Genomic DNA, 13,228 nt, shown 5'->3' with positions numbered 1-13,228 from the left:
TCCTTCTTCTTATATTAATAGTGTATAATTTTTTTTGACATAATTAGTGTATAAGTTATGTATTTTAAATATATAGTAAAAAAATAGAAATATTACGTGTAACGTGCTGATATCATATTATAGACACAATGAAGGACAAGTTGAGATAGTCAATTGACTCACTGTTTAAAAGGCAAGTGGTTAACATGCGTCATGACGCTAGAGATAATAAAAGAACAAATTTCATAGTATTATCGAGAAATGAATCTGGAAAAAACATTTCTTTTTACGACGGTCATTTTATTATATAAAAGAAAACAAAAACCACAACAATACCTAAAACAAACACATTCGTGCATTGGTTCACCTCTACTTTTCCTCTTCCAACACAAACACTTTCCGTTTCGTTTTTTTTTTCTTCAGATTCAAACCAAACCAGAGCAAACCAAAAAAGGAAAAGAAAAATCCCAAAATCCACAACGTTACTTCCTTTCCTTATTAGCGAGAGGAAAAAAAATTAATTTAAAAGGCTTCTTGTTAATTTCCCTGGAAACTTCATTTTATTTTCCTCTTTTCTCTTCTTCGCGCTCGTTCGTTCGTTCCTCTGATTATTATTCATCGATCAGAATTGATGATGGAGTCCTCCTTCGATCCAACGGTCAACGGCTCACCACACCTATCCCTTTTCAACGGCCACGATTGAATCGGCGAGATCCGTCGGTCAACGGTCTCTTCTAAGGCGCGGTTAGGTTAGGAAAGAGAAAGAGAAAGAAAATGAAGGTGGCAAAGTCGCGTGTGTGGCAGCCACTGAAGAAGAAGAGGAGCTAATATTTAATTTTATATATTATAGAGAGAGAAAGAGAGAAGAGAGAGAGAGAGAAAGGGAAGGGAGAGAGATGACGTCACGATCGGGGCAGGGGAGCAGCGGCGGAGGGAGCAGCAGGACCCGTGTGGGGAAGTACGAGCTGGGTCGGACGCTGGGCGAGGGCAATTTCGCCAAGGTGAAATTCGCGAGGCACGTGGAAACTAGAGAGAACGTCGCCATCAAGATTCTCGACAAGGAGAAACTACTCAAACACAAAATGATTGCGCAGGTAATTTCATTTCTCTTTTTTCGATCTTTTTATTATTATTAAAGAAATAAGAAGTGTTTTGTGTTTAGCTATTTTTTAAAAACAAATAATAATAATAAAAAAGAAATAGTGTAGGTTAATTTTTTTAACAAACAAATGTTAGGTGTGGTTGTTAATTATTTCAGAATGATTTAGGTCATGTTATGTGTGGTTATTAATTTTTGATTTTTTTTGTTTTAAAATGTAATTTCAAAACAAAAACATATTAAAAAAAAAGGCGAAATTAGGTCAAATATTTCAAAATTGAAAACCAAAAAGCATTCTGATCAAGGCTTGTTAATGATTAATTTTTTGTTAGTAGATGAATTAAATCTGACATCTTTTCCTTTTTTTTTTTACCATTCAACAAAGCTTGCATTGTAACACCAAAATCGATATTAGTTAAATAATAGCGAGACCAACCTTGTAACACCAAAATCGATATTAGTTAAATAATAGTGAGTGGGGTGTAATAAGAATGTGTTTGATTGAGACATGGAAATAGAAAAAGAGAATATGTAAATAGATGAGAAATAATTTGAATTAAATCCAATCTTTTCTCTATTTCTCTTCTTTTCCTGTGCCAAAAACACTCTAAAAGAGTGTTTACATGTGTAAGTGATTTGGAAAGTGTAATCATAGGAAAATAGAGCAAGATAGAGAAAAAAGAAAAAGGGAACTATAAGATTGGTGCGATGATTGAAGAAAGAAGAGAGTGATCGGGAGTTTGAATTTCTCCTATTAATAAAATTAATAATTAATATTTATCAACAAAAAAGATTAAAAAACTAAATAAATAAGACAATAGAAGAGAAATAATGAAAGATAAGATAGCAGTATGGATTACGTTATAGGGAATTATTATTATCATAATAAGAAGGATAAAATATGATACAAAAGTGTATGTACAAAAACCTCATATTCTCTTTATAATTTATTAGCAGTAGCAGAAGAAGAAGGCTCTTATTATTGTTTAGAAATTGGGTAAATTAAAGGTTTTGCACTGAAAATTATGCTGGTTGTATCAATAAAAGTTTCTTATAAAAATTTGTGGGTTTAATTTACTCTATTATTCTAAACCAGATGTCAGAACGTGTAAAAGCCAGTACTTAAGACTACCAGGGTTAACGATGCAGCCAGACCACTCTGATGACATTGATATTTAATGTTAATTAATTTAATCTCGAGACACCGGGGCAGCAGAAAGGAGAGTGCATATATAAATATAAGTTAAATTTTTAAAACAATTATAGTTTTAATTCTTTATCAGTGTTTTATGCGTGCTTGTTGTTGTTATTTTTTTGTTTTGGGGTTAATGAGTGCGTATTAATATAATATGGATGAGGTCATTCTGCGGAATATGAATTGTCTTTTTGTGGGTTTTTATTTGTTTGTTGGAAACCGCAAAAGCGTTCACGCGTTTGTGGAGTCTTTGTTTTCTTACACCGTAAGAAATTAAGTTAATATATGTTGAAGTCAAATCAGCAGATGTTGAGTTTGCAAGCTTATGTGTAAAGTGAAGTTTGTCGTCTTCTGAGCGCGTTAGAGTTTCTATGCTTTGACTTGTATGGATACTGTTGTCTTTTTTTTATTGGTACAGTGTTCTGTCTTTGAATATGGAGAACCAAACAAACACAATAAGTAGATATACCATATACGTACACCAATACATAGAGAGCTTATTTGTTTGTAAAACGGGTAGAATTGATTTTTATAAAATTAAATAAAATTGGGATATTTGTCTAAATTAATGAGCCATAGATTTACATTGAAATGATTTTATTGAAAACTAGGAGAAACTAGGGTATATAGTCAATTTTATTGGATTTGTTTATTTTTGTGTAAAGATGAAAGAGGGGGAAAGAACAGTTTGAGAGGGAAAATCTATGAACAAAAGACATGAAAAAGTGAAGACGGCAGCGAGAAGAAAAATATTTTAAAAGAATGAGAGGTGTAATAAGATATTTGTACAATTTGGAATGTCTAAAAATGAAGACTCCTACTGTCCTACAAAAAAAGTCAAACAGGTTTAGGTGTAAAACCATTAAAAAGGCACACCCTAAAAATGTGAATGAAGCATTGTGCTCCAATCACAGACACCAAAGCATTGCATAAGCTGCGCATAGTCACCAAATTTAGTGTTCTTATTTATTGTAAGACCTTTATATAACCACAAATAAGGTTCTTCCTCACATCCACTGATCCATTATAAAGCACAATATAAACAGTTCACTGTTTCTGAAATCTGAACTACTTCTACTCAGTACACATGTCACATATTGGTGAGGGGCCTAGAAATTTGCATTCTGCCACAAGTTATTTGCGATGATTCTGCTACTAAGTACATTTTCCAAACAGTGGATTCAAACTTAGAAGAAGCTTTGGATTTTTAATGTGCTTGTTGTAAATAAGGAACAGTTAATGGTTTCTCAAAGTAAGCTAAAAACTGAAAGAAGAATTTCCAGAGTCCTAACTGTCCTGTCTAAAGTTGGTTTACAGATTACTGTAGAATCAGGTAGTGACAAAAGGCACAGTAACTCACTAGTGTCTCCATCAATTATTAATTATGTTTTATTTAATCCTGATTAGTTTTATAAAGCATTTGTTTAGTTTATTATGCGATATGCCTCATATTCTTATTAATAAGAAAATTATTAATAGTATAGCTTGCTTTACTATTGTTTTTTAAGTGTTGTGGTAACTGGTAACTGGTAACATATATTAAGACCAATGATTTGATTTTTATACTGTGTTTAGTGGGATATTGAAAAACAAAATCGTGGAGTTAAATTTTCACTAACATTGTTGGTGAGTCTCTCCACAGTTAAGCATGAGTAGCATGTCCATACTAGATCCTGTGTAAACAACTTATCTTCTGCTATACTTTTTAGTGTTTTCTATGAAGCATGGATACTCTAGTCTTTCCTGATATTTTCTGTTCATTGATATGCAGATAAAACGAGAAATATCAACAATGAAACTGATTAGACACCCAAATGTCATACGCATGTATGAGGTTAGAAGGCAGTAAATGATTGTTTTTAAGTACTTTACATTTTGTATCTTTCAGTCTTTCCTAACTGCTTTGTAAATGACTAATCCTTGTGTAGGTAATGGCTAGCAAAACAAAGATATACATTGTATTGGAATTTGTGACTGGTGGGGAGCTGTTTGATAAAATTGTAAGGCAGTTTTTATCTTTTCCATGTTCTTCTGAAAATCAGAGTCCTGTTTATTAGCTTGGTCTTTATATAACTCTTCTATTTTGGTGATTTTATTGCTATTAACTTGAGCCAGGCACGCAGTGGGAGGTTGAAAGAAGATGAAGCAAGAAAATACTTTCAACAGCTTATATGTGCTGTGGATTACTGTCATAGTAGAGGTGTTTTCCATAGAGACTTAAAGGTGTGTACCACTTGCACCATTCACATTTTTCCTTTGTTTCCCTTTTCAAAGAGAGAGTGCTGGTGTAGGGCTCAAATTAAAGGTTTCTGAACATTTAGTAATGCATTCTCAGTGAAAGAATATATTCTTAAAGAGGAAACGTATATACTTAATCACGTGTGTGTGTGTGTGAGTGAGAGACAGAAGGGAAAAGAATAAAAGTTTAACGAGCTCCTTTGTTTTATCTACTAAAGCCTGAGAATTTATTGCTGGATGCTAATGGAGTGCTTAAAGTATCAGATTTTGGATTGAGTGCATTGCCTCAACAAGTTCGGGTGAGTATGTTGACTTGATTCTAAAAAAAGAGGAAATATGATCATGTCCAATTGGCAACTGATTATCCTATTGTTAATAGGAAGATGGACTACTTCACACAACATGCGGTACGCCGAATTATGTTGCTCCAGAGGTATATTAGCTTTTGATGCTTGTTACTATAACTTTTTATCTCATGAACCTTTTATTTTTCTTTTTATCACTACTTCCTTATCATCTAGGTGATTAACAACAAAGGTTATGACGGTGCAAAGGCAGATTTATGGTCATGTGGTGTTATTCTCTTTGTTTTAATGGCTGGCTATTTGCCCTTTGAAGAAACCAATCTATCAGCTTTATATAAAAAGGTGAACTTTACTACAAGTCTATTTCTTTATGTTCACATGATTGAATTCGGTTCACATTATTCTGCTGTAGCTGTTGGAGAGCATTACAACTTGATCTTCTCAAACATTTATTATCGTTATGATCAGTCGATTAGAATCAATAAGAATTGAAGCAGTGCATTAATTAATTATTAAAGGATTCTCATCAATGCATGCATGCTAATTATTTTTGTTTGATATGTGTGTTTGTTATATGTCAATACGGAAAGATGCTACATTATAGAGAGATAGAAATATTCCATTACAAGAAATTAGTGATTTAATTGATTGTTTGTATCTTAATTTCCTTATTTGCTTATAAACAGAGAGCATGTGGGTATTACACACAACATTCAGATATATCATTTTTATAATTTTATTTTATTTTCTTTGTTAAACTAGGTAGTCTTTATGAATTAGATAATAAGCATAAATGAAGCTGTCTACAAAATTCAGCTTATTGACTTTTGTGAATCAAAATGACCTTTAGCATATTTTGCTTCTCGCAATGCATTGTATTTTGTTAACACCAACTACCAGTGCCACTATGATACCCTACTCCCTGCGGAGAGGAGTTAAGTTACATGTTTCTGTGGAAATTGCTAAGTTGAAGCCTGATATGACAAAAATTGAAGTAATTGGTGCATTTTTTCCTTCATTACAGTCCATATTTTCTGTTTCATGATAGGTGCTGCCTTCTGTGTTTCTTTTTCCTTTCCCTATTTTGGTTGACAGATTTTCAAGGCCGAGTTCACATGTCCTCCGTGGTTCTCTTCAAGTGCAAAGAAGCTAATCAACAAAATCCTTGATCCCAATCCTGCCACTGTATGACCTTGTGTTTTCTTTGTTTAATTTTATTCTACTCCACTACTAATCTGGTGTTTAATAAATACTCTTATTTTTACCTCCATTTCACCAAATATGTAAACAACCTGTATCTCCTTTTCTTTTAATAATATGAAACAGCGGATTACATTTGCTGAGGTCATTGAGAATGACTGGTTCAAGAAGGGATATAAGCCTCCCGTATTTGAACAGGCTAATGTTAGTCTTGATGATTTAGATTCTATTTTCAGTGATTCTACGGTAAGCTTTTGATTTTTCTGTTAATATTGACTAAATTTTGTTCATCACAGCTTTGGACTCTAACCTCTATCTCAATGTTCACTGTGTTTGGTACACAGGATTCACAAAATCTTGTTGTAGAGAGGCGTGAAGAGGGACCTATGGCACCTGTGGCACCTGTGACTATGAATGCCTTTGAGCTTATCTCTAAATCTCAGGGCCTCAATCTTAGTAGTCTTTTTGAGAAGCAAATGGTACGTGTCTTTATAAGAAAATGAGTTGTATACTTTTCTCTTATTAGAGCTTGGCATCCTAGAAATTTAACATGGAAAGGGTTAAGGAAATGAAAAAAAAAATGTCAGTTGTGAGGACTTATCAAATTATATTGTGATCACACAAGTACTATTTTCTTTTATTATTTCACAGACAAAAAAAAAACTATTTTCTTTTATTTTCATTTTTCATTTTCCCTTTTCACACAATCATGTTTTTTTATTTGTTGATTTACAATTTGCATGAATTAAGAATGCAATTCTTGAATATAATGGTTAAAGTTAGTTGATTTTTTTTTTTTTTGACAACTAGGGACTAGTTAAAAGGGAAACACGATTTACATCCAAATGTTCAGCAGATGAAATAATTTCAAAAATAGAGAAAGCTGCAGGACCCCTGGGTTTTGATGTTAAGAAGAACAACTGTAAGGTAAAAAAATCTATACTATATAACTTGTCTTTTTGGTTAATAACTCAATATACATATCCAGGCTAATTTCTAGCAATAATAACTTGGCAATAAGTTTCTAATTCTAATTGCATATCTTATTCTGCACTTCAGTTAAAGATTCAAGGTGAAAAGACAGGACGGAAAGGTCATCTATCTGTAGCCACTGAGGTATATGTTTTCAAAGTTTATTTGTATTAAGGACTTGGGACTATTTTCTAATGCTTGAAGTGTTGCTTTCCAGATCTTAGAGGTGGCCCCTTCACTATACATGGTTGAGCTGCGAAAGTCTGAAGGAGATACTCTCGAATTTCACAAGGTAAGTTTAATGCACAAACTAATATGTTTGTATTTGTACATGAGAGTGAAATTAATACCTCTACATTATCACTACTTGTCTTTTGGTTTCAAGAGTAGCCTGCCATGGACTATCCTAGTTTCCCACATATGAATCGTGTCACTGCTTTCACCAGTTAGTCGATCTGTCAGCTATTATAGCAAGATAAATGTTGGCAACATACTCTTACTATTGGTCTATTATTGGCTTAAATTTTGTAGTTTTTAATAAATTTTAACCAATAATAAAGTGTGTTATTAGTACTCGTATAGCAATAATGCTAATAAATATAAAAACTCCTTTTCCACACGTGTTCTTGCTTAACATTTTTTTCCTTTTCATTAGCTCGCTTGGACTAAGTTCTCTTTCTTTGCAGTTCTACAAAAATCTTGCTACTGGGCTGAAGGATATTGTTTGGAAAGCCGAGCCTATCGATGAAGAAAAAGATGGTTAGTTTTCTATCAATCAATCCTGCTATTTGAATTGGCAAAGTAAGGATGTTAGCAATTTAACAATTTATTAGTGGTGGTGTTATGTTGATTTGAACGTTTTTGTACCCTTTTCGATGGTTTTAACAACGTTTGGTAATTACTTGTTATGTTTCATAAATATTATGTTTGGTTTCATAAATATTATTAATTCATTATGTTTCAAATGGTGGGAGGAGTTTAATTGCTGATCAGTGATTATTTTTTATCGGCTATTACTTGTTAGTGTTACCAAAAGGATAGTACGAAGTTTCTTCGGTACTAGAGTTTCTAAAAAGGGTTCATTTGGCATTACTTATAGAACAATAGTATTATTTAAGAATTTAATTATACAAGGAGCGAGATACATTAAAAGATAAGTAGATAATGGATAGTGGCTGCCGTAAAATAATTTTTTAATTTTCGACAATGTTTATTGAGGTTGAAGCTTCTGCGATGAGATTCCCGCATGTTTATTGAGGTTTGATCCCTATATCAAATGGGCCAGGATCAAACAATTATAGGGTTGGACCCATGCTTTTGTCCAAATGAAGGTTCCAAGGTGGTTTTGGAACATTAGGAAACTACTATACAATTGTTTTGGTTGATCAAAATATATGAAAGTACAAACCAATATATTGTTGATATGAGTGAAACTGGATTCAGATTCTTTAACTAATGTTTCCGGTTCAAGTTTTGTTGATGAAAGAACATGATTAAAAGGTAAGATTTTACTAAAAGTGATTAATCAAATTCTTCAGTAAAAAATAATCATAATCATGTTTTACATCAATGTTATTCTGACTAAAAAAATGGATGAAAGGGTTTTAAAAAGTATACTAAAAAATTTCTTTGGGTTTTCCGGTTCAACAACTTAACCTACGGTTTAATTACTGACTAGTAGATCTGATCTTGTGATGAGGTCGATTTCTGATTAGGAGTTATACAACTATGCTTTATAGTAGTAGTTTTCAGTAATGTTTTTTTCCCATTAATTTGGAGATGTAACGTTATATCGCTTTCAATTTCAATGTACAGGTGCCAATCCATCGAAATAATTGTTATCCAAATTTCCATCTCCGTACGAAGTACAGTCACTAGTTGTGTTGTTATTCAGATTGGGCAATGGAGCAGTTAAAAAAAAAAAAAAAGAGTGGGTATTGGAGGATTCTGTCATGGACTTTTTTCCTCATCCGTATATGAAAACTTGCTTATATTTGAACTGTATATCAATAACTTTTAATTTTTGTGCTGTAACAAACTTTGCAAGTGCAAAAGGGAAAACTGTGCTAGCTAAAGATTTCTAGCATTTGTTTGCATGACCAGTTTTTTTATGATAGTTTGCTTTTATTTGAACTGTATACCAATATCTTTTTCATTTTTGTGCTGTCACAAACTTAACAAATGCAAGTGTGAAAATCAGGCCAGCTAAAGATTTCTAGCATGTTTGCATGACCAGTTGCTTGTGTAAACGACTTAAGTAGTTTTAATCGATTCTTTTTTCTTTTTGTTATTCTATTAGAAACAAAGTCAATTCCATATAATCCGTTCTTCTTAAAAGATAAAATTTAGATCAAAGTTTCTAATATTCTTATCAGTAAGTTTTTAAATAAAATGGTGGCGTGAAGTTTTTTCATTGTTAAATATCGTTAAATAGCCTCCATTAAGTATATAATGCAGATTTAAATGAATCTTTTGAAAATAGTTATAATTTTTTTGTGAATAGTTATCATTTAATTTAAAAACTTGATGATTTGGAATATTCACCTTGTTTCATTATAATTGTTGTCCTAATTTTTTTACATAAATTAAAAAAATCAATAAATAGATAACAATTTTACAAAATTAATTTTATCATCATTAATTTATTTTAATTTTATTATTCATCATTAATATTATAATAAATATAAGTAAAAAAAATTAATATTACACTGAAAAACTAAAATGATAATTATGTTAGGATTTATTTTTTCTTCTTAAACATCGATTATTATGGAATGAATTATAAATTTAATCTAAGTTAGGACCTTTCTTAAAGAGCATACATAGATGTGAAAAATACAAATTATGCCCCGCCAATTCATTTTAGAAAACCAAACGATTTAAAGTTAGCATGTAGTTTGTAGAGATTGATGTTTTCAGAAACTTTGAACACAAATCAAAACCATAAGCAGAAATTTATAAAGACATAAGGGTAATAAGCATTTTTACCCTTTTAAATATCACTTTATCGGTACTTTTTTACTCTTATACATCAAACTAGAGAACAACATGTGCAAGAAGTGTTTTGCCCAAGGAAAAAACAGAGAAGAAAATATTTGAGAGAGGAAAATGAAAAAAATAGACCTCATTGCTCCCATGATTGACACTTGGCAAAACAAATTGGTTGCCGGACAGTTTTAATATATGTTTTGATTATACAAAATACACAATAATTTAACTACAACAAAATTATGTGCGCATACTTTTTGTTGTAAAAATATATTTGGGAAAGGATGGAGTGAGGGCGTTTGCTTGGGAAAAGGAATAGCGAGCTTCTGTATTGGGAAGTTGAGGGTGGGAGCGGACATGGAAGCCATGAGAGAAACAAATACATTATGAAACTAATTTCTGGAAAATTTAGTTTCGGAAATTAAGTTTCCAAGAAATGTACCAAAAGTACATAAGGAGTTGTATCTAAGTTTTGTCCATTTAACAATTGCCTTAGTATAAATCAAAGTGGAATTATTAATATTGGATTAGTTTGGTTTGAATTTCGGAAAACAAGTTCAACCAATTTGATTAAGATTGACTTGATTTGGTTTCACTATTAAAAAAAGTTCCTTTTACGTCGCTATATCCATGCCGGTTTAGGAGAAAACGATGTTAAACAAATTGCGGTGATATTTTTGTAAATAATGAAAAGTTTTTTACATCGGTTTTTAAGAGACCGTCTTCAAAATTAGATCGTCTACGTCGGTTATTTAAAACCGTCATTGAAGGGCACAAAAACTTAACACACATGTTTTTAACTCTCTCTTTCTATAGCAGTAGTATTTATTCACCCTAAAATCCACAAACCTCTCCAGTCCCGCCACCATGCCTCCTCTCTCCCACTCCAAGTTTGCCTTCACATTAACCTCCCTAGATCTCTCCCAAAACACCTTATTTGGCTCCCTCAATGACATGTTGTTTCTCGCCTCCCACTCCAACCTTCAATCCCTCAACCTCTCCACCAACCTCCTTGAATGTGATCCTTCGCTGCACCAAAAGCTCAACCACCTCCATGTCACCGATTTCTCTTACAACAACCAATGACACTGAAGATGACGAAGAACGAGAAAGAAGATAGAGGGGGAGTGCAGGTTGTCATTGGTCTTCTTCGTGTCGATCTAGACGTCGACAGTGGCAGTGCGGGTTGGTGTTGGTATTGACAGCAACTGCAATGTTGGGCATTGCAGATCTGAAAGTAGATCTCGTCATTCTTCTTTCTCATCCTTCGCTTCTTAGGTTTTTTGCATCGCAGATTTGCAACGAGATCTCGAGACAATTTATTTATTTATTTTTAAAGTTTTTGTTCGGTGATTGTGCTCTGCGTTTAGGGTTTGAAATGGAAGCGAAGAACAAATTGAAGATTGAGGATTCTACAACGGAGTCTCCAACTTCGGTCCTTGAAGACAAGGTATGTTCTTCTGTGCTTGTCTTTCTTCCTCGGATGATGATAATTGTTTTTAAAGAGTAAACATTGAAAAATGCAAATGTTTCTCTCACTCTGTCACACTCACACTCAACGTGCTCTTGATGTTTATGCTTCGTTTGGAATGTATTTTAGATTAAATGTAACACGCGTTATGTATTGTAAGCTTTATTTGAATATTTATTTTACGGAACCATGTGTGCCTCGAAAGAGGAAGTTAAGTTGGAGGAAGAAGTGACTGCAAACGTCAAAGATGATGGGACCTCTCTTATATCGAAAACAATGGTGGAGGAGGAAGAGAATTTAATTGAAGTTGGGATGAAGGAAGAGGAGGCGCAGTGTGAGGAGGCACTTGACCTTAATGGCACATAGTTTAACAAATTGGATTAGCTTTTAACTCAAGCCAAATTGAACTTTGATTTCTACTAAAAAAATGGACGACATCACACTTGTAGTTTTTAACCCTCTTTTGCTTCTTTTTTTTGTTATAAATTTTTATGCGTGTTGATTTGTGGTTATTATTCTTTGAATATTTGTTGCTAGGCTATGGGTGAACAAGAGAATGGGGAAGAGCAAATTCTTTTGCAAAGAAGAAGGGTTGTGGATCAAAAAGAAAAGTTGTTTCCCAGTACAATACTGTAAGTACATTATGCTTTGTTGCATCTTTATTGTTTTCACATAACCTGTCAGGTTATTGCATATGAGGTTAGTTATATATATAGGAGATGTAAAAGTGGGATTTTAGTTCAACTTGTTTTTTTTACTATTAGTGACATGTATAGTTTGACTTCAAGACGTGTTATCTCTTATCTTTGTGTGCTAGAGCAAGTTGGTAAAATGTTGTTTGACCATTGGTTTTAAGTTCATGAAATGCCATCATTGCTCTCCCTTTGCTTTCTAAGCAAGGTTTTAAACAAACACATTTTTTTTATTATATTCTATTAATTTGTAATGATTGCTTCTAGTTTGAGTTGTTATTTTAATCCTTAGCATGTTGCCATGTTTCAAATTACTTTAAAGGAAGTTGCAGAGAGGTTGAAAGGATGAAAGGATCGGGGAAAATGAAAATAGTGTGACTGTTGTGGACATAGATATATTATTTTGAAAACATATCTAAATTATTTCTCTCTATTTGATGACATTAGAATTGTAAAAGAATTATATTATTTATACAATATTTTTATAATATTATTATTTTTCATTCTGTCCCAATATTCATTTTATTATGTACCTTTTCTCTTACATTCATTGTACAAAAAGAATATAAAAATTTGAAATTTGTTATATACATATAATTTTTTAAAAAGATGATATATATATATATATATATATATATTTATATAACACAATTCAAGTAATGATTGAAGGGGTCAATGGGTCCCCCTACATTTTGGCTGCACACAATTAAATGACTACTCTCATAATACATTACTGATTGTTGTATTCCCTTTGCTAGGTAGGGGTGAGTGCCTATCTCAAATTAAAGCCTCAAAGCTGCAGTTTTTACATTTAAAAGGAATGACCTTTCTTAACTTTTATTTTACTTTACATTTCTTTTCCTCCCATTATATAGTCTAGGATAGCTGTGGGGTTAACTTGAGCATTTTGATACATGGAATGGTTGCATTCAGAATTTTTTCTAGTGTATTTGTATAACCAAACTTCATGTATTTTATTTTGAGACATTGTTATTAGTAGTAACTAATTGTTGGGCTTTTTGACAGAAAAATATTAGTAGTAACTATTTGTTATTTGTTGATAGAAAAAGGTTTTTGCTCTTTCTTTAT

The 13,228-nt window shown here is 32.3% G+C and overlaps 1 protein-coding gene across 1 annotated transcript; it reads left to right on the top strand.

The window, feature by feature from the left end:
- The first annotated feature begins 306 nt into the window (after positions 1–306).
- LOC114367827 (CBL-interacting serine/threonine-protein kinase 23-like) lies at positions 307–9,198 on the top strand. Its single transcript, XM_028325033.1, has 15 exons — positions 307–1,073; positions 4,045–4,107; positions 4,202–4,273; positions 4,389–4,496; positions 4,730–4,810; positions 4,891–4,944; positions 5,033–5,158; positions 5,912–6,001; positions 6,143–6,262; positions 6,361–6,495; positions 6,827–6,943; positions 7,076–7,132; positions 7,206–7,280; positions 7,675–7,747; positions 8,804–9,198. Exons 1-15 carry the CDS (start codon positions 876–878, stop codon positions 8,821–8,823), a joined length of 1,389 nt encoding a protein of 462 aa, XP_028180834.1. The 5' UTR covers positions 307–875; the 3' UTR covers positions 8,824–9,198.
- Positions 9,199–13,228: the final 4,030 nt, after the last annotated feature.

The sequence above is a fragment of the Glycine soja genome, chromosome 9 (genome assembly GCF_004193775.1).
Source record: "Glycine soja cultivar W05 chromosome 9, ASM419377v2, whole genome shotgun sequence".
In the NCBI taxonomy this organism is placed as follows: Eukaryota; Viridiplantae; Streptophyta; class Magnoliopsida; order Fabales; family Fabaceae; genus Glycine; species Glycine soja.
This window is presented reverse-complemented; position numbering and strand designations above follow the sequence as displayed.

Bases quoted from the DNA above. Each gene is read 5' to 3' on its own strand.
- LOC114367827 (XM_028325033.1), top strand. From the start codon at position 876: ATGACGTCACGATCGGGGCAGGGGAGCAGCGGCGGAGGGAGCAGCAGG. The intron at 4,108-4,201 runs GTTAGAAGGCAG...ATCCTTGTGTAG, and splicing joins ATGTCATACGCATGTATGAG to GTAATGGCTAGCAAAACAAA. The intron at 7,133-7,205 runs GTATATGTTTTC...GTTGCTTTCCAG, and splicing joins ATCTATCTGTAGCCACTGAG to ATCTTAGAGGTGGCCCCTTC.